The sequence below is a fragment of the Salvia hispanica genome, chromosome 6 (genome assembly GCF_023119035.1).
Source record: "Salvia hispanica cultivar TCC Black 2014 chromosome 6, UniMelb_Shisp_WGS_1.0, whole genome shotgun sequence".
Taxonomy (NCBI): domain Eukaryota; kingdom Viridiplantae; phylum Streptophyta; class Magnoliopsida; order Lamiales; family Lamiaceae; genus Salvia; species Salvia hispanica.
The window spans coordinates 47,071,016-47,096,369 of record NC_062970.1 but is presented as its reverse complement, the minus strand read 5'-3'; the positions used below and the strand labels follow the sequence as shown (position 1 = coordinate 47,096,369).

Below are 25,354 nucleotides of genomic sequence, written 5' to 3'. Positions count from 1 at the left end.
CTTAACAGGTAGTATGTGTAAAATAACAACACTAATATTTCACTAAATTTCACATTTCTTTAAGTTAGAGACTCTTTTTATTGAACAGTGAATATTGCAAACTCGTGTTAGACAAAATTAAGACTTAACAAACCATAGAAGAGCGCCCTTGAATTTTTGTTTTTGGTTTGTCATATTAAGTTACTATTGTTAATTAAACTGACAATGGAATAATACTGAAACAAATTTTGAATGAAGAAAAGCAATCAAGCTTGTGATCTATCTCATTCATCTTTTCTCATGGACCAGTGCCTCATTTCTTAGAAATAAACTGCTGCACTACTGCAACACTTTCTATTAGTAGGATAGATAGATTTTTTAGTGCCAGGTGGCAAAATGAATCTGATGCCAATAGAAAAGAAAATATGCAAATAATTACTCCCCCCGTCCCAATAATTACTCCCCCGTCCCCGATTAAGAGTCACACTTTTCCATTTCGGTCCCTCCCCAGTTAAGAGTCACACTTCATTTTTACCATAAATGTTAAGTAGGTCCCACATTTCACTAACTCACTTCACTCATATTTTATTACTATAAAACTAATACTCCCTCCGTCGCGGCTAAGATGACACATTGCTTAGCCGGCACGGGATTTTAGGAGTTGGAGTATTAGTTAAAGTGTTTAATTGGAGAGAGAGAAGGTGAGTGTAGGTATTAAAATAGAGAGATGAAGATAGATGAATATTTTAATAGGAGTGAGAAAAAGTGGGTGAGTATATTAATTGGAGAGAGAAAGTTATCAAAAAAGGAAATGTGTCATCTTAGTTGTGACAAACTAAAAAGGAAAACATCTTAAGCGGGACGGAGAGAGTATAAAATAGTGGGTCTCACATTCCACTAACTTTTTCAACCAACTTTTCTTTACCTTTCTTAAAACTCGTGCCCGATCAAAGTGTGATTCTTAATCGGAGATAAATGGAGTATCTTTTAAATTAATGGAGTAATTTCTCTTTTATTTTACTATGATTTAAATCTTGTAAATTTGAAGTACCAAATTTGGAGGAGGAGGAGTACCAAACCAAACAGTCTCTCTCTCTTTTGCTGTGGCTTGCCCTTCTCCACGTTCCCGAGTCCCTTCATCAATGCACCACCTCATTTCATGGCACTCCACTCCTCCGCCGCATTAGCCATCCATGAACGCTCTCGCCGCCGCCACCTTATTCCGCACCTCCGGCGGCCTTCTTTCTCGCAATGTTAAAACCCCTTAAACCCTCATTCACCTCTCCGATTCTCATATCCACACGCCGTCTCCTCAGCTTCTGCCCAAATCCCGATTCCCCAAATCAGGGCTTCCCGAATCTAGTCCAACTAGTCTGTGATACACTATCCAATCCGCGTGTCCCATGGCGGGGGAGCTCGGACCTCAAATCTTTGACGCCAAATCTCAAACCTTTCCACGTCGCTCGAATCATTGAAGCCCACGCCGACACCGATTGTGTTTTGCAGTTTTTTTATTGGGTTTCTAAGTGCCATTTTTACAAGCATGATATGTGCTGTTATATGTCCATGTTGAATAGGCTTGTTAAAGATCATTGTTTTGCGCCCGCTGACCATGTCAGGATTCTCATGATTAAAGCTACTAGAGATGAGGGGGAGATTAGGAGGGTTGTTGATTTCTTGAATCAGATTGCTGGTAACGGCTTTTGTTACACTCTATACACTTTTAATTCTCTTTTGATTCAATTGGGGAAATTCAATATGGTTGCTGCAGCTCTGAATGTGTATAGGGAGATATTCAGAAGTGGGATCAAGCCCAGTTTGTTGACTTTCAATACCATGATTAATATTCTATGTAAGAAGGGGAATGTGAAGGAGGCTGAAATTATCTTAGCACAGCTTTATCAGTATGAAATGTTTCCTGATGTCTTCACTTATACGTCGTTAATTCTAGGGCACTGTAGGAACAGAAATCTGGATAAAGCATTTGTTGTTTTTGATCAGATGCTAAAGAAAGGTATTGATCCCAATGCGGTGACCTATACAACACTTATTAATGGTTTATGTAATGATGGGAGGGTTGATGAGGCTTTGTGTATGATTGAGGAGATGATTGAGAATGGTATCAGACCTACGGTTTACACTTATACCGTTCCTATCACAGCATTGCTTGAAGATGGGCGTGTAGATGAGGCGGCTTCTCTTGTTGTAAGCATGAGAGAGAGGGATACTGCACCCAATGTGCAGACGTACACGGCCCTTATCAGTGGATTAGCAAAATCCAACCAGCTTGAGGTAGCAATGGGTTTGTATCACAAGATGGTGAAGGATGGATTGGTTCCTACCACAGTTACGTATAATGCTCTGATACACGAACTGTGTGAGAGAAGAAAGGTAGATGCTGCTTTTAAAATCTTTCAGTGGATGGAACAGCATGGTCATTTGGACAAAACAGAAACCTACAATGCCATGATCAATGGTTTCTGTGAGATAAAAAATGTTGAAAGGGCAATGACTCTATTTGGTGAAATGCTAAAGAAGGGCCCCCCTCCCAATACGATTACGTATAACACTCTAATCAATGGATACGTCGGATGCTGTTATCTAGATAATGCCAGTAGGTTGATGGTGGTGATGAAGGAAAATGGATGTAAACCTGATCAGTATACATATGCAGAACTCATTAATGGGTTCTGCAAAGGAGATAGGCTTGATGAGGCTTCTGCATTATTTGAGGAAATGATGCAGGAAGGTCTGAGCCCAAATTTGGTGAACTATGCCACTCTAATCAATGGCCTCTGCAAGAAAGGGAAAGTTGAAGATGCATTAGTTTTGCTTAAGAGGATGCAAAAAGCTGGTTGCCATCCAAATATAGAGACTTACAATGCTGTTCTTAATGGTCTATCTAAACTATATAGGCTGTCTGAAGCAGAGAAACTATGCAATGACATGGCAGAAGATGGTCTGCTTCCCAATGTGATTACATATACTACTCTGATTGACGGTCTTTGCAAGGATGGGGGATTAGACCTTGCATTCAAGGTTTACCGAGAAATGGAGAGAAAGAATTGCTTTCCAAACCTGTATACCTATAGTGCATTGATCGATGGTCTGTGCCGGGAAGGCCGTGTCGATGATGCAGAGATCTTGCTTGAAGAGATGGTGGCGAAAAAATTGTATCCAGATGTGGTCACTTATACCTCATTGATCGATGGCTTTGTATCCGTAGGTAGACTAGATCACGCATTTTTTCTGCTTCATCGGATGATAAGTGCAGGTTGCACCCCAAATTACAGGACCTACTGTGTCTTGCTCAAAGGGATACAGAGGGAGAGCCACACAGTTTCTGAAAAAATCACAGGGCAACTTGAAACTGTGCCCAATCATATTTTAGTCGAAAGGGAAATTACTGTTGATACCTTCTGCAATCTACTAGTTAGGATGTCCGAGATTGGTTGTGAACCTTCTGTTGATACATTTTCCATCTTAATTGATGGTCTGTGTCATAGTGGCAGAAGCCACGACGCGGATCTTTTGGTAAAACTTATGAAGGAGAAAGGGCAGACTCCTACTCAAATTATATATTGCTCTCTCGTCAAAGCTTATTGCAAGAATTTGAGAGTAGACAATGCTCTAGAGATACTTAATCTACTTAACAGTAGTGGTTTCAACCTCCCGTTATCAGTTTATGCAGCTCTTATATCGGCCCTTTGCTCAAGACAACGGACAAAAGAAGCTGAAGAGGTGTTCAACGGCATGCTTGAGAAAAAATGGAATGGTGATGAGATTGTTTGGACTGTCTTGATAGACCGCCTGCTAAAGAGCGGGGAATCGCAACTATGCTCAAATTTTCTTCATGCAATGAACTCAAAGAATATCCCTATTAGCAAGCAGACTCATCTAATGCTAGCAAGGGAAATGTCTAATACCGACAGCAATTCTATCTCAGAGAACCAAGTTTCAGATGAATTGCAAGTCCTACATGACCAATAAGCAGGATAATGTTTCCTGAGTTATAAAGTGAATAGAAAACACATTTTGTCATGGAAATACATTCTTATTTGATAGCCCTTGTATTTTCTCAACAAGGGTAAGTTTTCTGCAGCATCTCGTGGTCGGATTTTAAGCTGCAAATTTCTATCAAATAAGTGGTGAGCTAATCATGCTATTTTTAACATATTTCTGTCTGTTCTTTGCTTTTCATGTTCAAGTATAGCACCTTCAGAAACACACCTTTCATTGCAGTAATCTTCTTGTTGATATCTGCTTGGTTTTGGTTTCTATAGGGGTTCCAGTTTTCGTATAGGCCGTATATTGCTCACAAAGATACTATGGAGTTGCCCAATTTTCGGGATCTCACTGATCAATTTGTCATTCTAGAATGAGTGATATGACCCGGTTGCTCAGTTAACCAATAATTTCAGGTAATATATTGACCTTAAATTTGTTATTTCAGTGCTCAAATCTTTAACTGGATTTTGTGGTAATATAACATTTATAAGTAGGCATTACGAACAGTAGCACTATTTTCTGCTTTACCTCTTGGAAGCGCTTTGAATCATAGAACTTAACTATTTGAGCAAAAGGTAACATCATATTAGGACAAGGCTAAAGAAAATGCTAACCATCTAATGCCGTAAAAATATCATTAAATAGTGTGCAATGCCTCAGATCATAGTCCATCACTTGGATAATGCACTGCATTGATATATGTGTGTGTGTCTACTGGCTTGATGATTATTAATATGCACATACTCGACGTTTTAAGTTGGTTGGTTGGATCAATGCAATTTTAGGACAATAATTAAGGTAAAAGGTGTTTAGATGGATCATGTTCTTTCAAAACTAGGGTGTTTGCAAGCTTATTGAATTCTGGTTCTATTCTGTGACATTTGGCAGCTAACACTTGTTAAAAGTCTCTTCATACAGCGTGGTGCTAATGGACATTCAACAAGACGCTTCTCATCCGGGCTCTTGCATACAGTTTGGATGTAAACTATGTACAGTTTTAGAGCCATATCTGCATATTCAAGAACACAAATTGGATCCAGTTGAATCAACTCATAACATTGGCTTCTCTCACTTGTTGTATACCCTTGTATTCTTTAGAACTCACATTAGTCTTAGCATGTAAAAATTGAGTGATTTTTTTGTTTAACAAGTGGGAAATTTTCAGTTTCACATTATTCTACATGTTTGTTAGGCAAACTTACTTGCAAATAATTGGTTGGTCTCTGAGGAGTGTTTCTAACGGTTTTGCACTTTAACACAACATTTTTGCCTCTTTTATATTCAATGTTCATCCCCTTTGGCTAGTTTTGTCGTATAAGTTTCATCATTTGTTTATATGCTGAAAAACTATGTTTTTGTACACAAGTAGGGAGCCAAAATTTGGTTCAGTGGTTCAACTAAGCAAGGGGGATAAAATTTCAGATACAGAATCGAATTTTGAATTGTTTGAAAGGGCGTTAATTGTCACTTTATTCCACAAATTTCCCTACTAGTAATAGTTTAAGTAATTTAAGCCACCATCAATGACTCAAGAAAACAACAAGAAGAGAACCATCAATGATGCTCGATCTCATATTCCAATAAACACATTCCTCCAACTACTATATCCATTCCTATTTGGCCTCTTCCCCTCAACCTTTAGCCATACTTCAACTCCTTTTGCCTTCACCAAGCTCCCTATCCCCCTCTCTCAAGGATTTCTCTCTTGGATTTTGCTGCGCAGTCGCCCGATTCCCTCCCCCATTTTGTCACACGGGAATCAATCAAGAGGCTGATTGGTAAGCTCCAAAACCAGTGGCAAAAACAATAACACCCCTCTTCTATATAACACACACACTCACTTACAAACACGCGCACACACCATACAAGAGAGAGACAGAGAGAGAGAATGGGGAGGCAAAACAAGGATCCAGAAATAGTTGGTTCATCAATAGTGCTTCTTCAAGAAAGGTTTAAGCAGCTGCAGAAATTAAAGGAGATGAGAGAAGAGACACAGATGCTCAGACTAATGCCTCAAAAAACCGATCTTCGCCATGACCTTGCAGGCACGGTATTTTCATCGTTGTCTACAAACAACACTGCTTATGAAGACCCTTTAGCACTCGGGCTTAACTCCACCTCCCATCATCGTCACACACCACATTTCCGAGGCCAACAAACTATTCGAGGGCCTCACAGTTTCTTTGAAACTCCTGATGTTGATACATCACTTCATCTCTAGAAATTCATGACATGTGTGTGTGTGTGCGCGCGCACTCTCTCTCTCTATCTTCTAAGCCTTTTTTCTCTATGTAAGAAAAGTTGATACAATAAAGAGAAGCTAGTTTCAACTCGTATAATTCACCATCTTACCTTACATAGCATGCAAGAAACGCAGCTAAATCAAACACTTTCTTGTAGAGCTAACCAGAATGCACCCGCAAGCAACGGGCGACAAACAAGTTAAGCATTACAAAGGGGTGGTCCAAGAATCCCTAAAACTATATTGGTATGTTTCACAATTTATCAAGATAATCGGCACTTGCCTGCTCATGGTACAATGCTTTTGGATGTATTCTATCAATATAAATGAAAATTGGTGACAACTTGTGCAAATGGGAATGCAGTATTCACTTTGACTAGTTTTGATAATTTGTTGTATATGTATGTACTTATACATACAGACGGACACAAAGTAAAATCTTAATGAACTACTCCTTTTGTAAATCATGATATCTTATTCAATAGAAACTACAAGAAAAATAAAATATTAACGTTTGATTGCCTCGCCAGCTCCTATATCATATGATCATATCATTATAAATGATTCAGAATGGGTATTGACTTCACTGCTAAGCGCTCAACTCTGTTTGATACTTCTATAGCAATTCAAATTGATGGAATACATGCACCTTTTTTACATGTACACAAAAACAAATATTTTTAACCTGAAATCACATGTTCATCTTCTCAATGCAAAGTTGTGAATGCTAGCCAATATTTGGTGACAAGAAAATTGAAGAATGCCCATACTTGAATGGGACTACCCTCCTCCCTTAATACAACTCTAGACTTCACGCTAGCATTGTGTATCGACTTCAGCTGTTGTCGGTAAGACCACAGTTCCCAGAATTGAAAAGACATGTGCAAGGCCTATCCTCAAAAGTTAACATCCTTACATGACATGCATTTCACTCGAACCCTCCTTTGATCTGTGCTTTCGTTTCTTGCTCCTGCCAAACAAAGCAACATGTTTTACATGGAGCGAGAGAGAGAGAGAGAGATGGGGTTGTAAATGATAAGTTTATGATAAGTACTTCTCATGTGAAGCTGGATCCAAGCATGATTTAAGTTTCCTATCGATGTGCTTTACATCTTTCGAGGTAGGGGTCTCGAGCTTATTAATCTGTAAAATAAAATAACATCCAAAGCAACTCAGAAGGTGAATGCGGCCGAATATATCTACCAGTTAGGATAATGCAATGCAGAGAAAGGGAAAACTCTACCAACACATCAATTGCATTCATGTTAAGATAGAGCTCTGAAATGCCATGAGCTGGATGCTGCCGATAGTGCACATTTTTCAGGTACCTGTCAAAGTCGATAGCTTTATGCAACTCACAAGATCTTCGTAAAGCTGCCAATGCTAGCTGCAAATGCAGAAGAATATAATGGATTTAAAAATTTATGAAAATGTGATCATAACCAACGACAAGCAACATAGTTACAGACTGTACAATGACAAAGCAGAGCTACAACTTTCTCCAATTCGATATTGTATCTTAAGCTCACACACTAAGAGACCTATAGAAAGTCAGAGAATTTAATTCTGAATTGTACCTGCCCTGGTGGGAATAGAAGGGGAGCTTCTGTACGCATAATTCTATCAACTTCAGCTTTGGCAGATTCATGAAAATTCTGCAGCAAAAAGTAATAGGTTTAGGTGTTGAAACATAAATAGGACAGGAAAAGAAACCAGGGACATTCATGTTAAAATGATGAATTTCTGCCCTTTGACTCACGTATATGAGATGCTAATTGGAATAATAAACTCATTATTAACACAACTGATGTCATACTATATTGGACTGGATGGATTACAACAAAGTCAATGTAATATAACCAATAGAATATGCTTTAATCACTTTTGAATAAAAGCGCTCATACGATAGGAGAAATAATCATTAACATGTCAAGTATGACCAGAAAGGGACCTTCATAATCTCAGGCTGCCTCTCATTTGCATCACCAAACTCCTGCAGATTGAAAAAACGGTTTAATACATAACTCTTGCTCTTTATTTTGTCATATATAATTGCAATTAAGAACCTCCATATCAGTGATAAAGCCTTGAAGTGGTCGATATGGTGAATAGACTATGAGGTCAAATCCTAGACTCTGCAGTGACAGAAATCAATATTAATCAATTAAAAAGGTAGTACAACAAATTCAAAGCAGTAAATCTATGTGATGGTCATGCCTGAAGGACGAGCATTTCATTATCAAGAATCATATGATGATCCTGTTCGATCCCTATCCCAAGCTGCTCTGCTGACACATGGTTCTCCTCAGCCTTACAAGCAGCATATATGCATGTTAACCTGCAAAGCCGAAAGCATCTCAACTATATATAATCAATAGTTCTCAGGCTAAGAACCTTGCATGTAAGCATATCCTGGCAATATTCACTTGTATAGTTGAGAAAATTTTGTGTTTTGATGGCAGGTGGGTGAGACAATTAATCATATTTGTGCCTTGCTTCTCATATACTACTAATTATTATCTGCGGTCTTAAAAGTAACTAATATTTAGTCTAAAAGATTAGTGGTATGTAGAAGCAGCAATACATTATATTCTTTGGATGATGCTCCATCACGGACCATTGCAAATAGAACCTTTTGAAGTAGATTAGAGCTGTGGCCTGCACAACATGAAACGTTAAGTTTCAATATATAATCTTTACTTAGCATATATCCAGAGACATATGACCTGAATTTTATGTGGAAGCGTGAGGGCATCACAAACATCTTGGATTTTAAACTCGTAGAAGGCCCGCAAAAGTTGTTCTTCTTCTATCTTGAGAGCTTTTGGACGTGAATGCTTGTCAGCTGAACACAAGGAACAGGATGACATGGAATGACAAAGTTGCTCTCTTTATTTAACAAACAAATCCATGACATTCGGTAATGAAAATAAACAAATGCAGATTTCCATCCACTAAGATCAATAAAAATAAAATTGAACTCTTACCACTAGCCTTTGCATCAGTTTGTGGTTCAGCATAAGAGAAAGATCCATCAACATCTACTTCCATCCGTGTAGCTCCATACTTTTACCACACATCACAGTCTTAGCATCATTTTCCGAATGTCAATATGTCATATTGCACAACAGCACTAAAGGTTTAAACATTTGAGCAGACAATTGGACAGAAATAGGATGTCGACATCCAAAATTCCCCTTAATCCTTATTATTATATGTTAAAAGATAAGTAATCTCCTTAAAGCTTGTTTGATAACTTGATGGACACCAGATCTAGATGACCAACTACTAATCTCATCTCATGATTCTCACCAATTACTAATCTCGTTTCAGACAAGTTACAACTAGTTCGCAGACAATAATTTTGGCGCTTATGCTTCTCCAAATTCAACTAACTTTAACAAATTCACATTCGACAAGAAATGAAATCCAAAAGAGAATTTCTAGGATCCAGAGTAGTGGGTATTACTGAGAAAAGCTACGGGAAACTAATATTGGAAGTTAATTGGTTAGAACCCTTATGCATAATGGTTGCCAGACTAACTATCTACTATCCATAACTCGTAGATGTTTAAAAACCGGACAAAACAATGAAACATACATTGCTTCCTGCAGAATATCTAGATCAGCTTATCTGCATAGTATCTGGTCCCCAAACTACAATTTCTAATCTCTACAAATCCAATTCCAATTCACATCTAAAGTGTAACAGAACAAGCATACCTTCTCAAGCGCTTGCTTAGCTCGTTTATTAGCTTCCTTGTATTTTTCCTTCTGCAAAATCCAACGAAACGGTTCATATCAAACAGTACAAACATCTTTCAATTTTCTCAAGCACTCAACAATGAGGTAAGGGAATAATCATTACAAGAGCCTGAGGCGTGAATATCCACTTCGCTCTGTGTGTCGAAGTCGCAAAATCCGCCATTAATCTCTGTATTACTAATAACAATAATCAATTTTCACACCGTTTAAAATGAAATGCATTGTGAACGAAACTCAAAAGTGATAATGGTTTTTCACCTTTTTACTACCAAAAAATTGCAAAATTCAGGAACTGCTTCAACTTCAGCAGCTACTTCAAATTCGCGTTTCAGCAATGTCAGAAACCTGCATTTACATCGAGCTTGAAGCAGTTCATCACTCAGTTTCAATTGAATTTGAAAATAGACCTAATAGTCCCCATAAGAGCATCTCCAACCATACTCCATAACCCATCTTTGCAGTTGAAATGAGCTCCAATCACACTCCAAAACCCATCCCAAATTGTACTTTTTTGCGTTTTTGAAGAGAATCTACCCAAATATGTAGTAGTACCGTAGCAAAACGCAAATCTGCTTTTTATTTTATTTTTAAATTGCAATTACACCCTTCCTTTTCATTAATAATGAAGATGATTACCTGTATATGGAGAAAAGGCCATTAATTGCTTGAACAATGGAGTTTTCAGAGATGGGGAAGAAATCGCATCGAAGAAGACGATGGATCTTAAAGTTACCTATTTAATTGGGCTTGAAGTTAATTGGGGTATTGGGCTAATGTAAATATAAATAATGGACATATTTCAAATTTTAATTGAGACACTTTTTTACTTTTTTTCAATTTTGACATATTGATTAATTAATTAAAATTAATTTTATAATGCATAATTATTTTTTATATGATTTTTGATATTATATATAGTATGTTATATAATTTATATAAATTATTGAAAAAGTGTCAGTGGTATTAATGTGTAATTTAAATCAATAGGTAGGTAAGATTGAAAAAGTAATAAAAAGTGCGTAGTAAACGAATATGTAATATTCTTTTAAGTTTGGATTTGATGTAAATTATTGATTGTTTGGTATGACAAATACTTGAAAATGGATTTTAGTTTAGTACAAATAGTTGGAAATGGCCTAAAAAACTCCTCTTTCTTTCGTTGTTAATATCCGTTAAACCACTAGGGAGCCATTTATTCCACATTTTAACCACACTAATTTCATCTTCCATACAAAATAAAAATACAATCTTTTTATAGCTTAACTAATTTTCTTAATTTTTGTCAGCAACTCCATTGGTTTTTTAGTAGTGCAATCATTTAACTATTTTGATACGTTCTATGGAGTCAATTTTATTATTTTTTTTAGCAAAAGTTTACAAATTTTTTCTTTTTATTTAAATTTTATTTTATTCTTTTTTTATCTCTCTACGCTATTAAAATTATTAAAGCAGTTGGCAGTACGGAGCTATGGTGACCTTGAGGTCACGGGTTCAAACCCCACCACCCACCGAAAGACTTTCGGCCTTAATCCGCAAATCTGATCGAACAGGATTAGTCGGATTCCGCCGAAAGGCAGTTTATACGGCGTATACCGGTGGTCAAACAAACAAACAAAAAAAAAAAAAAAAAAAAAAAAAAGAAGGGGGAGAAGTATTAAGTGTGTGCAGAATCTTTTTACATGACGGAGGTGACTCAGCATCCATGAGCCAGAAAAGCCAAACAACACACCACCAACTCAACTCAACTCCACCTCAGAGAGCAGATTGCATATAAAATAAGACACTGAATGAGTGGGGAAGCAGCTCTGAATCAACAAACACTTCAAAGATGCAATCTTTCTCTGCATTTTCAGCGAAATTTATCTTCCTTGCTTTAATCTTACAGAGTATGCATGATAATCTAACGTTGTTCGTTTTTCTGTCCATTCTTTACCCAAATATTTTTGGGGGGTTTTATGATAAAGGTTGGATTGATATGAAGCAGGTGTTGTGAGATTCTCGTTCTGCCAAGAAGGGTTTTGCTATTCACCGTCAATCTTGGAAGAGCAACCACTCTACTGGAAGGCCACCAACCCAACTCTCTCACCCTCTCATCTTAAAGGTCAGTTTGATTGAGAAAAAGGGTTTCTTTTTTGTAATTATTATATTTGATGAATGTGATTGTGTGTGGGGAAAGGGAAATAGTATTTTCTGTATTGTGTTTGGTTGTGGGCTTGGAGATTTTGGACTAAATTGAAATGCTAATCACTTTGGTGATTGATGCGTATCGTATTGGCTTTGTTGAAACAGTTGTTTTTCGTTTTTTATTTTGTGGGACTTAATGAATATGTTGGTTATTAATTTTGATGCTTGTATGAGGGCGAATAATTATGTCAAATGATCTTTTCACCAAAGTATATACTTCTGTATTGTGTTCCTGTGATGGGATTTTGGTTGAATCAACATACTATTGAATCTAGTGCTTGATTGGGAGAAGAAAAGGAGAGGGAAAAAAAGAAGGAATTCGTGAGAGAAGTGTTGACTGATTTGTGTGTGCTGTTTCTAGACTTGCCGGGGTTCACACGTAGCGTATACAAGAGTGACCATGCTTTGATCACTCCTGAAAGTCATGTCTTTGGCCCTTTGCCCGAGTGGTATGTTGATATCGATTTTTCAGCCAACTCATAGATGGTGTTGGCAGAGCTTTCGTAATCTTTGTATGCCGTTTTCCAGGAGTAACACATTGGGTGCTTATCTCATCACACCTTCAATGGGCTCACATTTTTCCATGTACTTGGCAAAGATGCAAGGTTAAATTCAACAGTAAATTATTCAGTCGATCTTTTGCTCGATAAAATCTGAAGAAAAGAAATGCTGACGCTTTGTTTCTGCAGAATTTTCAAAATCAGCACTCCCACTAAAGGATGTCGAGAGGTCTGGCTAAGAATTTTCCTAACCTCCTATAGCGATTCATGCTCAACTTGGAACTTTGCTTGACTTCTAATAAAAACTATGGCATAACGGTGCTTGCTTAATCAGGTTTGTGTTTGTCCTTCATGGTGTGGTGACTCTCACTGATGCATCGGGTGCTAAGCATAATCTAGAGGTATCAAAATCTAAACAACTATGAGCTATCGCTCTTTCTTCTTGGATAAAGTTTCAAATGACTGTTTGTCTGCATAAGCCATGTAAATACAAACCTCGGCAGCTGCTTGTGTAAAAATCGCAGGTTGATTCATACGCTTACCTTCCTCCGAATCTGAAACACTCGTTGGACTCTAGTGCTGCTGCCACGCTTGTTGTACTTGAGAGAAGGTTTTCTCTTGATATTCTCCTATTCCATTCCCTGTTTATGACTTAATTATGGTGTTTTTATTATGCGTTTGGACTTACAAGAATAACTCATTTTTCATCAAAGGTTAACAGCCATAGTTTCTCGTTTATCCCAGGTACGACTACTTGGAAAATCATGCGAGTGAACAGATCATTGGTTCAACAAGTGAGCAACCCCTTCTTGAAACTCCTGGCGAGGTAACACGTAATCAGGAAAAGAAATTTGAAATCTAAGCTTGTTTTGGGACATATCAGAAAGACAGTATTTATACGATGATTATTTACAACCAGAGATGTTTCACATTTCTGTCTACTCTCCCAGGTTTTTCAGCTTAGGAAGCTTCTTCCCACCTCTTTGGCTTACGATTTCAACATTCATGTAAGTTACAAATCAGGTTAGCATACGCCTTATATTCGGTGATACATGGCTCGTTTGCTAAACTTGTGTTTTGGCAGATTATGGATTTCCAACCTGGTGAATTTCTCAACGTAAAGGTACACTTTCTTTAGCTTCAGAAATCATTGGACCATGTTGTTGCATAATAGGCGAAGAAGACAAATTCTGATCTTGTTCTGTTAAAACACATTCACTGATTCAAGAAATGCTAGATTTACAGCTGGTTTGACATTTTTGCAGGAAGTTCACTATAACCAGCACGGTCTACTACTTCTGGAGGGGCAAGGCATCTACCGCTTAGGTGATAGCTGGTACGAGCACATCTGATATTGATTAATATATTCAACTTTGTTTCTAAAAGACCAGTGTCTACTTGTTAGTTTCTTATAACAGAAACATGGGTTGTGATTTGTGTGGAACAGGTATCCAGTTCAAGCTGGCGACACAATCTGGATGGCGCCATTCGTGCCTCAATGGTGAGTAACGAGCATATGATATTGCATTGATGAGACAATATATTATCAACGCGACTCTGACATGATGAGCGTTGTTCGTGTACAGGTATGCCGCGCTAGGCAAGTCCAAGACACGCTACTTATTGTACAAGGATGTCAACAGGAACCCACTGTAACGACAACCAACCCATACATCACGTTCCATTTGACCTGCGTCCTCTTCCTCGCTCAAGAATCCTAGCTGGCAATCAACTGTGGAGGAAGTTAGCTGCATTTTTCGATTTATGTTAAACTCTAATCTTATTATGTAATGTGTTTTCGACTTGTATTCCGAGCCATTTTGTTTTATGTTTTACTACTCTACATTTTCTTGTTCTTTTATCACATGTTCATCAACTCCATCTTATATTACCATTTAAACAAACAGTTTATCAACAAATCTTTCAAGATGGAAAAATTAATCAAAAAGGTGCAAGAAACTTCTCAAGATTTCGCAGAAATTGCGAGAAAAGCAAGGGTTACATATTGTCTCTTAAAAGAGTCAAACATAAAGGATTTCTATAGGAGTCGAACAGTTCTAAAATTAAGGTTACAAATTACTGAATGGATATTCAGCTCCCAAAGGAGCAGGCAAGGATTCCTTCTAATCCTCCAACTATCTAATCTTTTTTAGGAAAGTAGGATCAATCTAGGCTGTTTTTAAATCTGTACACTTGTGTCTCTCCCTGCAAGTTTGATTTCTACTTTCTCTTCACTTCTCTTGTTTGTCAACCCTGTAGTTCAGCTGTGAGGAAGAACTTGAAATATGTAAAATTGGAGTGTTTCAGATTACCTCAACTCTTAGCCTGTTCCCACACACGGGAGTCCGGCTGGAGCTTCTTCAGTTCTGCATTCTAATTGAGGGAGCTCGGTAGTGTTTCTGTCGTACTCCATGCTTGGAACCTCTGTCCCGTGCTTGTCTGGAGTCAAAGCACAGATTTTCCTTTGGCTCACCTTTTCTTCAGATGAATTTTGTTCTTCTAGGATCTTAGAAATGTTTGCTGTCTGGCCTGGACTACTCTTGTTGTGGAGTTCAGTGTCTCCTTGTAGGAGTTCTTCTGGGGTTGCAGCAGGGTCGAGATCCCAGCAACCCTCGGGCAAGTTAGCACTTTCAACTTTGAGGGGGCAAGATGGGACCTGATGTGAAAACCGTAGCATCTCTCTTCTTGGGATCCATCGGGTAGCATCCTTGTCTATGTTCCTTCGGTACACTGTTTTATATCCATCCAGCTTAATCAGAGGCGCTACACAGACACCGTTATCTTCAGAATAATCATCAAGAACCTCGACCATTTCATACTGGTGTCTTACCTCATCTGGGGTTGTTCTGTTCCAATCCGGTGACCAGTTCCGGTATACAGCCCAAATATCTCCACTTCTTGGATATATTCTTACACAACCTCCCCTACCAGCCTTCTCCCTAGCAAGGAGATGAGAGAATATGTTGACTTGCTCCGCTGTTTCAGAGTGAAACACTCTAAAACTCCCACAAGATTTGGTAAAACCACAATCCAACCAATTTACGCTCCCAAATTCAGTGTCGGATTTTGAGCTCAAGTAGCTTATGTAAATCTTGAATGGTTTCAGTGAGATGATCTCCCGAATTATACAATACAAGCGAGGCATCCCATCTTCTTCATCATAGAGGGCCCATATCTGCTTCGGCTTAAAGCATTCTTCAGATCTATCAAGGTCAAAATCATGGAAGTCAGAATCTGGAACTGTTATCGAAACAGTTCTCTTAAGTTCCAATTTATTAGCAGCAGCTGATTTGGCAGCTTCGGCAAGCGCCTTTCTTTTTTCAGCTTCTACCGCAGCTGCTTCGGCAGCCAACTTCATCTCTTCAAGCTTCCTACCAATTTCTGTTCTTGCCTTATCAATCAACAACTGTCTCCCATCAATTGCAGGAACAGGAGCTGAACTCCGCCTTGTCAACGTTTGTGGTGCAAAGGGAAGCTTACCAGCAGGCTTTAATATTCCATTTGCAGTGGCTGTCTTAGGTTCTACATGAACATCTGCACAAACTTCTTCATGTCCATAGGGATACGAAATTCCTAATTCCACTTTTCTCTTCTTGGCAGGTCTCCCCCGTCTGGGTTTGGATGCATCGTACTGACCATTACAACCGTTAGATCCCATGTGACCCGTGGCCTTCACCGACTGATGCTTGGTGTTAGCTTTTGTCTGGCTTGCCTCTCCATTGGCTTGATAATAGGCAAAAGAAGATGAAGACAGTCCACTGCGATCTGAGAGGCCGACAGAGTTTCCAGCTGAGGTACCCTGAAATGATATATTAGAAGCATACTCAGATCTATATCCAGTATGATGTCCTGACACCACATTTGGTGCACCGTAACCAGTTGCAGTGGGTATATATGCAACCCCACGACCATGGCTTCCATGACCATAACCATTCTCAGACACATAAGAATAGTTATATTGGAAAGTACCATTTTGCGGGGCCAACCCAGTTTCAACGGCAACAAAGACACCACGACAATTTTTGCAAGAAAGCCGTTTGTTAACATATTTCCTAAGATACTCATACTGGACATGACAGGAGGAACAAACAGTCCAAAATGTATCGAGTCTTCCATGGGCAGAAAACTTGGAAGGATCACTGTACCCAGCAAACAAACTTCTCCGTTGATCATAAGCACTTCTATTAGCACTATCAGATAAGAGTTTCCATGCTTCAGAAACTAGCTGGAAAGCCCCGTCAGCGCCAACAGTTTTGTTTTTATCAGGGTGTAGCATTACTGCCATTTTCTTGTACTGCTTCTTCAATTTGGATTTCTCAACAGATGGGTCCACTCCAAGAATTGAATAAAAGTCAAGTTCTCCGTTAGCCAATGCATCAGAAGCCACATAGACTCCAAACGTGGCCACCATCTGAGATATGCCATCCAGTTCCTTACACAATGTCTGAGCTCTCAAAGCATACTTCTGTGCTCCAACGAAATTTTTCTCCAAAAACTGCTTCTCGGCAAATGTTTTAGCTCTAATGGCTTCCTCTGTATTGGATCCCATCTCAAGTTCCAACTACAAAACCGGCCTAAATCCTCAACAGAAACTACAAATTACAAGCCGCATATGCCAGATGACAATCCTACGGCCATACGGAAACAGTGACTGCTTGCTGCCGAAAATGAAAAACAGATCATACAACATTTAAATTTCAGCTGTACACATAATAATATCACGATGATTAAACTTTAAAAAATCAAATCAACAAAAATTTAAAAATAAATAAAGTCCTCCACTGCTCAAGCTAAACTAGATAACCCAGACGCATCAATCGTTGTGTCACTCACTCAGCACCAATCAGAATAAATAAATATCAGTCGTAAATTGAAATCATCCACTTCACGCAACAAACACAGCAAAGAACATGCAAAAGAAATCGCAGAAAACTGTTGGAACCAACAGAAACAAACAATTGAAGGCACGCAAACATCACTTCAACGACGTTTTCACAAAATTCAGCCCAGTCAAACAATTTCAAGCTTAATTCAACCCAGCGCCAAAATCAAGCAAAATTCAGCTCAATGTTCTTACTACAAAAGATCTAAGCTTAGAAACAGCGAAAGTTCAGCAATTTTAAGCCCCAAAAAAACGAATCAAACAAATGGAGAAAATTACGAAATCTAATCGAGATTCAAAAAATCCATGGTTAAATTAACTACAGAATCTCCTGATCCTCCAAAATTAGCTTCGGATCTACACAAAAATCAGGTTTGATTCGAATAAACATAAATCCACCGCACCATTCCAAAACCACCACCAACTGAATTTCCAAAAAAGAAATACAAATAAACGGAAAAGGAAAGCTGACTTAAGATCAAGCTCGGAGCTGGCGGCCAGCAGAAACTACCTCAGCAGAATATTCCGGCAGCCGACGGCAGAGATTCCTCCAAAAATCGGAGCACCAAAAATAATAATAAAAATAAAAATAAAAATTAATTATACTGTGGAGAGATTATTTAAACTAGAAGTAGAACAACTATACGCAGCAGTTAAAAAATTATGTTAATATATATATAAATAAATTGATTATATATAAATTAAATGAAACCAAAATACTGTAATATGACTGCTCAATATGGTTAATTAACAAGTAATTACGATTATAATTATTGTAGTTTTCTGAAAGTAACAGTTATTAGTATTTAATTTTGGGGAGGCATACTTTGCATTATGACTTTATGCGCACCAAACTAAATTTTATAAAATATATATAATAGATACATCAATACTATTAATTCATTTGAAGATTTTATTTACAATCTGACTAACAATTGTAAAATAAAATAAAATTAGAAAGGCTACTCATCTTACTATTACACGATATGTAGAAAATTATGTGTGTTTTAAGTTAATTATTTTTGAAAATATTACATAATGGCTGATCACTTTTAAAAAAGTAAAGGTTTATAAAAAATTAATAGAATCAAATAAAGTGAATAAATTGCAAATATTAGCATTTTGTGGGGTAACAGGTTGTTGGGTAGTAACATGGAGTTGTGGGCCAGAAAAATTATGGCTCAATTTTGGCTCAAGTTTATGCTAGTACACATGGAATAAAATTTATGAAGTGTAAAGTTGAAAATTAAAAGACTAGTAATTTATTTTGAATGCTCTATTATTTCCAGAGTGTTCTAATTACGAGTTGTAAAGTAGTAATTATTTAAAGGATGAAATATTTCTTACTCTTACATCTTATCCAACAAATATTTCCAAACATACGTAATGCAATGGTGGACGTAGGATTCTTATACTAGAGGGTCCAAATTACTACTTCGTCTTATCTTTTCATTTTTGTCCGTCCACAAAATAGTCTTATTTTGCTTGTGTTATGGTGGTGTGAATTGTGATGCATGATAGCCAATAAAAATAAAAGGTTTCCAAATTTGAATTGGGAAATTCTTCTCAATAAATTGCAAAAAACACACAACTTTGTAGATCATTATACATTCACCATATTGTGGTAAAAAATGAATCAAGAATTTCACATTTTCACATTAAAATACTTTGAAGAATTCACATGAGTAATATCGGAGAAGCAACAAACTCTGGAATGATGTGTTCATCAGTCCTCACCTGCAAGATCTCCCCAACGAACGTTGTGCTTCGCTGCAAGATAGTGAGCTCCCACAGGTCCCCTGCTTCCGTACGGGTAGAGCTCCGGTGCAATTTTCCTGTCTTCCAGTTCCTTCAGTAACGGCGTGAAAAGAGCCCATGCAGCATCTAGCTCGTCACTCCTGATGAATAGTCTTCGCTCCCCTGCTATAGCGTCTAGAAGTAGTCGTTCATAAGCATCCGGTATCTCTCTCGTGTACCTTCCCCACATCATCAAAATAATTAAACTTGGACTCTAGAATGTGGAAATGGGATAATAAATATTCAATCTTTTCTTACCTGGCTTTATAGAGAAGATTGAGATCACTGCGGTCTAGTCTCATTTCAAGGCCGGGAACCTTGTTATTGACTTTCAAATATATGGCCTCGTCCGGCTGCACACGAAGCACTAGCTCGTTCGTGGCCAAGTCCAAATCTGTCCCAAAGGTGTGCTTGTACAGATTACCGGGAACGTGCCTGAACTGAACTCTAATCTCGGCTCTGATTTCAAACATTATTAGTTAATCTCGAGGATATCACAATTCAAAACATAGTACTGATAAAATAGATCCTGGCTTAGATACCGTCTCGTGTGTAGGGCTTTGCCTGCTTTCATGAGGAACGGAACGCCATCCCAACGAGCATTATTTATAAAGAGGGCCGCAGCAGCAAATGTAGGAGTAACGCTATTATTTGGTACAGTAGGATCGTCTGTATACCCGAGGTACGTTTTGCCACCCTTGCTGTGCCCCTTGTACTGGCCAACAACCACATTTTCGAGCAGCAACTGCTTCATTGATCGCAGAACTTTCACCTGATTGGAATGCAGAATCTCAAAATAAAACTCGAGATGGCAGACTTTCAGTTCAAATTTTCAAGGTTTTAATACCTTCTCGTTCCTTATGTCTTCGGCATCCAAACTGACAGGAGTCTCCATTGCAAACAATGCTAATATTTGCAGCAGATGGTTTTGCATAATGTCTCGGATTATTCCATAGTTGTCGAAGTAGCTGCAACGACGAAAGAGACATTTCACAACCAAGAACAGAACTCATAGTGAAAACCACTCCTATTAGGTTATGTTAAAGAGCCTCACCCTCCCCGTCCTTCTGTTCCGAAATCTTCCGAGAATATGAACTGGACGTTGCGGATGTAGTTTCTTGACCAAAGAGGCTCAAAGACAAGATTTGAGAAACGAAGCACTGATAGGTTCTCAACCAACTCCTTGCCCAAATAATGATCAATTCTGCAATAAACTCAAGCCCAGTTAACTACTCCATAAAACGAGGTAACTCTTCTTGGATATTAACATATACCGGAATATTTGGTCCTCGTTGAGAAACTGTTTTAGACATCTTGTCAGCTCACTAGAAGACTCTGAGTCCCGACCAAACGGCTTCTCTACAATCACCCTTGTCCATCCAGTTGTTGAAGAAGCTCTGGTGCTAGCACAACGGGCCACATCCACAAATATGTTTGGAGGAATCGATAAATAAAACAACCTATTCGAGAGTCTACCACCCTGAAAAACAATTTCATTAACATAATTATTACATTGATTTCCAATTTTTTCATACCACAAGCTAAAACTGTCATAAAATTAAGCCTACATGGATTGATATTCAAAACAGCATTATCAAAAGATTTTTGGGATAAAACTTGATTCATCCAATCTTGATAATAAATGATTCACACTGCCAAATTCCACGTTTTCTGGGGTAGAGATGCTGAGGTTAACGCTTATACATAGTAACTGTTCATAGCTATAAGTGTAATAACAGTTCCTCATAGTTATATGCATTTAGCGATATTCTAGAAGAAATTGTTTGTGGCATGTGTGCATACAACGGAACAAGAATTAGAAGTCCGCACCTCTTTTTCCTTCAGTTTGCAATCCAATTCCGAGAAGTGTTCCTCCGAATTGTACTGACCTGAATGGTAAAAGCACCTCTTTAGAAACTGTGTCATTTTGTCATCACAGTTTTCTCTGGAAAACAACAATACAAAACAACAGTTAGACTTCGAAATATCACACATTAGCAATTCGTGTTTTAAGTTAACGTTGTTGAAACAAATGGAAAAACCTCTGATCAATCCTGCAAGTCAAGGTTCTGCTGATCATATTTCTCAACTCCTCATCATTCATCTTGGTCCGAGAATACCCGAAAATGACAAAATTCTGCAGAAATAGAGTTTTGAACAGTTCAGCAGCCTTATTCACTAACACGAACCCGAATACTACTTCTATGTTCTAACCATGAAACCAATACAACACCTCAGGTAGCCAATCCTCGTAATAGAGAGCAAAAAGAGCAGGAAAGATCTTCTTCTTTGCAAGATCGCCTGATGCACCAACAACTGTGATGCTTAGAGTATAATCCCCCTCAGCTGAATCAGAAAAATTGGGCTCTTCAGCAAGGGGATTGACAACTGAGCCCTCTACATACACAGCAGCAACCAGTTATAAACCGAAACAGAACAAAACATGATGAAGAAAACACACACTAGTTGAAATTCACTACAAAAACCTCAAATGCTCAAGTCTACCAGAGAATCACACAACACTAAAGTGATCAATTCTTGAATAATTTGTTAAGAACCTTTATGGTTTTGTTGAATTTTACATGCATGCCTAAAACAACTCATACAACTATTCAAAATTCATATCAAGAATCATTCAAATGTAGCTCATAGAGCTTCTATTTCTTCATACAAATCTAAGAAACCATAAACTTCATCAGTGTTCATTACACCACACATGAAATTATATGAATTAAAAAAAAAAATTGCTTGAATGATTCATCAATTAAACAGCCTTAAAGTAAAAAATTCAACACACAACACACAACACACAGACACACATAGAAACCAAGAAACAGAGATAAGACCACTGAAATCATACCATCTTGCAAAGAAACGGCATTAAGAGGATACCCATTGGATGATCTTAGCTCAAAATCGCTTCTTCTAAGCTGAATTCTTGCGAAACTCTTGGAAGCCCACTTGGAGAAATGGCCTGAAATCGCCATACTTTTTGAACTACACAAACTCTCATTGTGGAAACAAGAAAATGTGGTTGAAGATGATGAATTCCAACACGGATTGCTCAACAATTTAGCCATAGTATATCCTTTTCAGGTGGAAGCTTTATATCTCTGCAAAATCACACCTTTCATTCAAGAATATTATGGCCTCCTAATTTGGAATTCGATTGCTTGGGATATTTATTTGATAGTATTAGTACAGTATTATTTTCTGCTGAAAAACATTGTTGTATGAGATTTTTTTCAAATGAGTAATCCTTTATATGAGGTCCAGAATTTATCTCTTTCGACATTATCCAATCTTGAACATGAAAAAAAAAATCAAACAAAAGCACAAAAAGAGGGTTTTGGGCCAATTTTAAATATCGGGTCTTGAAAACTTTGATACTCCACATAGTAAGGTGTGGCCCAAACAACAAACAATGGATTATATCCACGTGAAAAATGTGAAGGGTAATTTGGTCAATTAATAAATAATGGAAGAGAAATAATAAGAAAAAAAGGATAAAAAATAAAAAATCTCTTATTCTGAAAAATACGCATGCCTCGATCTCATATAACGAAATGTCAGCGAAATTAATGTCAAATTATGAAAGGTTAGCGAATATAACCCTTTTTTTCCGAAATCTCTCTAGAATTGCAGAGAGAGAAGGCAGAGTGGGAGGAGTAATTGAGTGATCTTCTAGAGATGTTTGAAGCTATTCTTCCACCATTCAAATATCAATCAAATTGCAAGGATTCTTCCACCAAATTCGTGTCTAATAATGAAGAATAATTCAATATCCCTAGGTTAGCAGCAATTGAGTTGAAGCTGTGGACGTTGATTTGGATCTCAAAATGAGATTCTAGCACCTTACCCAATAATACCAATGTATTTTTCCACCTTAGCCTACAATGTATTTTCACTATGTCAATTTCAAATCGATTTCAAAGAAAAAAAACATAAACAAACACATTCTCATATATTAAGACTAATTTAAACTGATTTCCAGTACCAAACTTCTCCATGATTTGCCATAATATGCATCAACACTTATGATTGTTGAGATTTTTTATATTATAGGTCATTTATGTTCTCAAAACCGATGACTGTTGAGATTTTTTATATTATAGGTCATTTATGTTCTCAAAACCGATGACTGTTGAGATTTTTATATTACAGGTCATTTATGTTCTATAAAGTCAAAACCGAGGACTGTTTTTTATATGATTGCTTAGTGCTTATTCATCTCTTTTGTAGGGTGATTTTCAAGATGAGGTCATTGTCTTCCATGATGCTCTTGAATATGTAAGAGTTTTGATTTGCCTATTACTCCCACCATCCCACTTTAGGAGTCTCGGTTGAGTTCGGCACGGATTTTAAGAAATGTAAAGAAAAGTTGGTGAAAAAAGATAGTGGAATGTGGGTCCTACTTTTTTATATTAGTTTTATAATAAAATGTGAGTGGAAAAAGGTTAGTGGAATGTGGGGCCTAATACCATTTATGAAAAAATTCCAATCGGGACTCCTAAAGTGGGACACCCAAAAATGGTAAACCGGGACTCCTAAAGTGGGACGGAGGGAGTAACTTTGTAATCATATATGTGTTGATCTTCTCTTTGTAATCATATATGTGTTGATCTTCTTCTCTTTTAGTTCAATGATATATTGAAGATGGTGTGAAGTAGATAAGAAAGATGCAAGCCTGGCTCATGCTTCTGCACTTGTCACTGCTTTACCATTAGAGAACTATCAGTCTTCTCGTATCCCTGCTCCGGTTGAGACTAAGCCACCAAAAGCATATGGTGGTATAAAAGGTTTAAGGAATGTGGCTAGGAATTGTTTCATCAATTCTGTTGTCCAATGGTTGATTCATTCTAAGCCTTTTTACCGGGAGATTATGTCCAACAAATTTTGCAATGGTTAGTGTATCTAATCCCAATTTCTGATTTCTAGTATAATCCATGTTTCTGATACCTCTAATCCCTGTTTAATGTATCATTTGAATGTGACAAACAAGACTGTATCCGGTGCTATATGAAAGTAGTATTCAAAAGGATAACTGAAGTAGCAAATACTAATGAGACAGTGAATGCAGAGATCCTTTCCATCCATTCTAATGAGAAATTCGCCATGGGTTTTGATCACGATTCCCATGAATATTTTTGAGCATTCTTAATGAATTGATAGTATGTGATATGTCTCATGAAGCCATAGGTGTTGCTGCTCCAGAAACTATGGTCCGGAGACTCTTTGGGGTATTTTCCACCTCAAAGGTAATATTATTATCACTTATATCTTTTGTTAGTCTTTGCTTGTAACTTTTTATTCATGTTTGTCTTTGTTTATAACTTACTCATTGTAGATCAAGTGTCACAAATGTAAGTATCTTAAGAAGACCAAAGTTGAAAACCTTGGCCTTCAACTCACATTGGCCAAAGGCAGTTCACTGAAGGAAGCTTTGGAACAGTATATTGTGTCAACTGCCTCGAGTGGGTTAAAGTTTTGGAACAGCATTAATATTTACAACTGCTTCGAGTGGCTTTGGAACAGAGGGAGTAGAGGGTTAGAGTTGGAAATTTCCAACCCGAGTGGGCCTAGACCCGAAACCAAGTGGGTTGGGCCGGCGCATTGGACCTAGGTACAACTATTTCTTCATGTTTGATATCAAATTCGACACTTTATTAATTGTTTTTATAGTATAAATAACTATACGAAGAAACCTTCAATGACCTAATTTACAAGATCTGTGGTCGGTATCTTCCATGATGCTCTTGAATATGTAAGAGTTTCGATTTGTCTATTTTATTAGTTTTGTAATCATTGGTTATATGTGTTGTTCTTCAATGTTTTAGTTCAATGATGATATTGAAGTTGGTGATGAGGTAGATAACAAAAATGCTTATCTGACACATGCTTTTGCACCTGTCACGTCACTGTTCCAACTATTATTGATTTACTACTCATTAGAGAACAAACAGACCATATGTACTCATTCTACTGCTCGTGTGCATG

The 25,354-nt window shown here is 37.6% G+C and overlaps 7 protein-coding genes across 15 annotated transcripts; 4 read left to right on the top strand and 3 right to left on the bottom strand.

The window, feature by feature from the left end:
* The first annotated feature begins 1,070 nt into the window (after nucleotides 1-1,070).
* On the top strand, nucleotides 1,071-5,157 carry LOC125191632 (pentatricopeptide repeat-containing protein At1g63400-like). 4 transcript variants are annotated; one of them, XM_048089029.1, is made up of 3 exons: nucleotides 1,071-4,127; nucleotides 4,283-4,400; nucleotides 4,876-5,157. In XM_048089029.1, the coding sequence occupies exon 1, from the start codon at nucleotides 1,231-1,233 to the stop codon at nucleotides 3,967-3,969; it is 2,739 nt and encodes a 912-aa protein (XP_047944986.1). In that variant the 5' UTR covers nucleotides 1,071-1,230; the 3' UTR covers nucleotides 3,970-4,127; nucleotides 4,283-4,400; nucleotides 4,876-5,157. The 4 variants fall into 4 exon arrangements, with proteins under 4 accessions (XP_047944986.1, XP_047944985.1, XP_047944984.1 ...); XM_048089028.1 differs by having other exon boundaries at nucleotides 4,263-4,400; nucleotides 4,906-5,157; XM_048089027.1 differs by having other exon boundaries at nucleotides 4,263-4,400; nucleotides 4,893-5,157.
* Nucleotides 5,158-5,875: 718 nt separating this feature from the next.
* Nucleotides 5,876-6,208, top strand: LOC125195586. Its single transcript, XM_048093720.1, has one exon. It carries the CDS (start codon nucleotides 5,876-5,878, stop codon nucleotides 6,206-6,208), a length of 333 nt encoding a protein of 110 aa, XP_047949677.1.
* Nucleotides 6,209-6,819: 611 nt separating this feature from the next.
* On the bottom strand, nucleotides 6,820-10,757 carry LOC125191837 (cyclin-H1-1). 4 transcript variants are annotated; one of them, XR_007171259.1, is made up of 14 exons: nucleotides 10,631-10,757; nucleotides 10,253-10,339; nucleotides 10,098-10,163; nucleotides 9,953-10,003; nucleotides 9,217-9,295; nucleotides 8,956-9,074; nucleotides 8,814-8,887; nucleotides 8,447-8,567; nucleotides 8,296-8,364; nucleotides 8,181-8,222; nucleotides 7,807-7,884; nucleotides 7,558-7,616; nucleotides 7,284-7,372; nucleotides 6,820-7,199 (listed from the first exon to the last, which is right to left on the bottom strand). XR_007171259.1 is itself a non-coding variant. In XM_048089260.1 (14 exons), exons 3-14 carry the CDS (start codon nucleotides 10,155-10,157, stop codon nucleotides 7,142-7,144), a joined length of 984 nt encoding a protein of 327 aa, XP_047945217.1. In that variant the 5' UTR covers nucleotides 10,158-10,171; nucleotides 10,253-10,339; nucleotides 10,631-10,757; the 3' UTR covers nucleotides 6,820-7,141. The 4 variants fall into 4 exon arrangements, 3 of the variants coding, with proteins under 3 accessions (XP_047945217.1, XP_047945216.1, XP_047945218.1); XM_048089260.1 differs by having other exon boundaries at nucleotides 7,473-7,616; nucleotides 10,098-10,171; XM_048089259.1 differs by having other exon boundaries at nucleotides 7,473-7,616.
* Nucleotides 10,758-11,699: 942 nt separating this feature from the next.
* On the top strand, nucleotides 11,700-14,521 carry LOC125193899 ((S)-ureidoglycine aminohydrolase). The gene is made up of 13 exons (XM_048091834.1): nucleotides 11,700-11,880; nucleotides 11,976-12,095; nucleotides 12,540-12,627; nucleotides 12,707-12,783; nucleotides 12,868-12,907; nucleotides 13,013-13,079; nucleotides 13,203-13,288; nucleotides 13,423-13,504; nucleotides 13,629-13,685; nucleotides 13,763-13,801; nucleotides 13,944-14,014; nucleotides 14,126-14,179; nucleotides 14,265-14,521. Exons 1-13 carry the CDS (start codon nucleotides 11,823-11,825, stop codon nucleotides 14,332-14,334), a joined length of 909 nt encoding a protein of 302 aa, XP_047947791.1. The 5' UTR covers nucleotides 11,700-11,822; the 3' UTR covers nucleotides 14,335-14,521.
* A 94-nt stretch (nucleotides 14,522-14,615) lies between these two features.
* LOC125193898 lies at nucleotides 14,616-18,220 on the bottom strand. Of its 2 annotated transcripts, XM_048091833.1 has the most exons (3): nucleotides 18,072-18,220; nucleotides 14,991-17,336; nucleotides 14,616-14,931 (listed from the first exon to the last, which is right to left on the bottom strand). In XM_048091833.1, the coding sequence occupies exon 2, from the start codon at nucleotides 17,225-17,227 to the stop codon at nucleotides 14,999-15,001; it is 2,229 nt and encodes a 742-aa protein (XP_047947790.1). In that variant the 5' UTR covers nucleotides 17,228-17,336; nucleotides 18,072-18,220; the 3' UTR covers nucleotides 14,616-14,931; nucleotides 14,991-14,998. The 2 variants fall into 2 exon arrangements, with proteins under 2 accessions (XP_047947790.1, XP_047947789.1); XM_048091832.1 differs by having other exon boundaries at nucleotides 14,616-17,336.
* Nucleotides 18,221-19,112: 892 nt separating this feature from the next.
* LOC125192995 (glucose-6-phosphate 1-dehydrogenase, chloroplastic-like) lies at nucleotides 19,113-22,575 on the bottom strand. Of its 2 annotated transcripts, none has more exons than XM_048090688.1 (10): nucleotides 22,218-22,575; nucleotides 21,591-21,754; nucleotides 21,400-21,494; nucleotides 21,188-21,302; nucleotides 20,632-20,837; nucleotides 20,412-20,561; nucleotides 20,205-20,325; nucleotides 19,900-20,129; nucleotides 19,616-19,816; nucleotides 19,113-19,536 (listed from the first exon to the last, which is right to left on the bottom strand). In XM_048090688.1, the coding sequence occupies exons 1-10, from the start codon at nucleotides 22,435-22,437 to the stop codon at nucleotides 19,287-19,289; spliced, it is 1,752 nt and encodes a 583-aa protein (XP_047946645.1). In that variant the 5' UTR covers nucleotides 22,438-22,575; the 3' UTR covers nucleotides 19,113-19,286. The 2 variants fall into 2 exon arrangements, with proteins under 2 accessions (XP_047946645.1, XP_047946646.1); XM_048090689.1 differs by having other exon boundaries at nucleotides 21,591-21,703.
* Nucleotides 22,576-24,005: 1,430 nt separating this feature from the next.
* On the top strand, nucleotides 24,006-25,085 carry LOC125192997. The gene is made up of 2 exons (XM_048090695.1): nucleotides 24,006-24,615; nucleotides 24,705-25,085. The coding sequence occupies exons 1-2, from the start codon at nucleotides 24,538-24,540 to the stop codon at nucleotides 24,978-24,980; spliced, it is 354 nt and encodes a 117-aa protein (XP_047946652.1). The 5' UTR covers nucleotides 24,006-24,537; the 3' UTR covers nucleotides 24,981-25,085.
* Nucleotides 25,086-25,354: the final 269 nt, after the last annotated feature.

Bases quoted from the DNA above. Each gene is read 5' to 3' on its own strand.
- LOC125191632 (XM_048089029.1), top strand. From the start codon at position 1,231: ATGTTAAAACCCCTTAAACCCTCATTCACCTCTCCGATTCTCATATCC.
- LOC125195586 (XM_048093720.1), top strand. From the start codon at position 5,876: ATGGGGAGGCAAAACAAGGATCCAGAAATAGTTGGTTCATCAATAGTG.
- LOC125191837 (XM_048089260.1), bottom strand. From the start codon at position 10,157: ATGGCGGATTTTGCGACTTCGACACACAGAGCGAAGTGGATATTCACG. The intron at 10,004-10,097 runs GTAATGATTATT...TGGATTTTGCAG, and splicing joins TATTCACGCCTCAGGCTCTT to AAGGAAAAATACAAGGAAGC. The intron at 8,568-8,813 runs GTATTGCTGCTT...TCGGCTTTGCAG, and splicing joins CATCATCCAAAGAATATAAT to GTTAACATGCATATATGCTG.
- LOC125193899 (XM_048091834.1), top strand. From the start codon at position 11,823: ATGCAATCTTTCTCTGCATTTTCAGCGAAATTTATCTTCCTTGCTTTA. The intron at 13,080-13,202 runs GTATCAAAATCT...TAAAAATCGCAG, and splicing joins GTGCTAAGCATAATCTAGAG to GTTGATTCATACGCTTACCT. The intron at 14,015-14,125 runs GTACGAGCACAT...TGTGTGGAACAG, and splicing joins TACCGCTTAGGTGATAGCTG to GTATCCAGTTCAAGCTGGCG.
- LOC125193898 (XM_048091832.1), bottom strand. From the start codon at position 17,227: ATGGGATCCAATACAGAGGAAGCCATTAGAGCTAAAACATTTGCCGAG.
- LOC125192995 (XM_048090688.1), bottom strand. From the start codon at position 22,437: ATGGCTAAATTGTTGAGCAATCCGTGTTGGAATTCATCATCTTCAACC. The intron at 21,755-22,217 runs GTATGATTTCAG...CTGTGTATGTAG, and splicing joins TGCCGTTTCTTTGCAAGATG to AGGGCTCAGTTGTCAATCCC. The intron at 19,817-19,899 runs GTATCTAAGCCA...GTTTGAAATCAG, and splicing joins AAAGCCCTACACACGAGACG to AGCCGAGATTAGAGTTCAGT.
- LOC125192997 (XM_048090695.1), top strand. From the start codon at position 24,538: ATGTCTCATGAAGCCATAGGTGTTGCTGCTCCAGAAACTATGGTCCGG. The intron at 24,616-24,704 runs GTAATATTATTA...TACTCATTGTAG, and splicing joins GGGTATTTTCCACCTCAAAG to ATCAAGTGTCACAAATGTAA.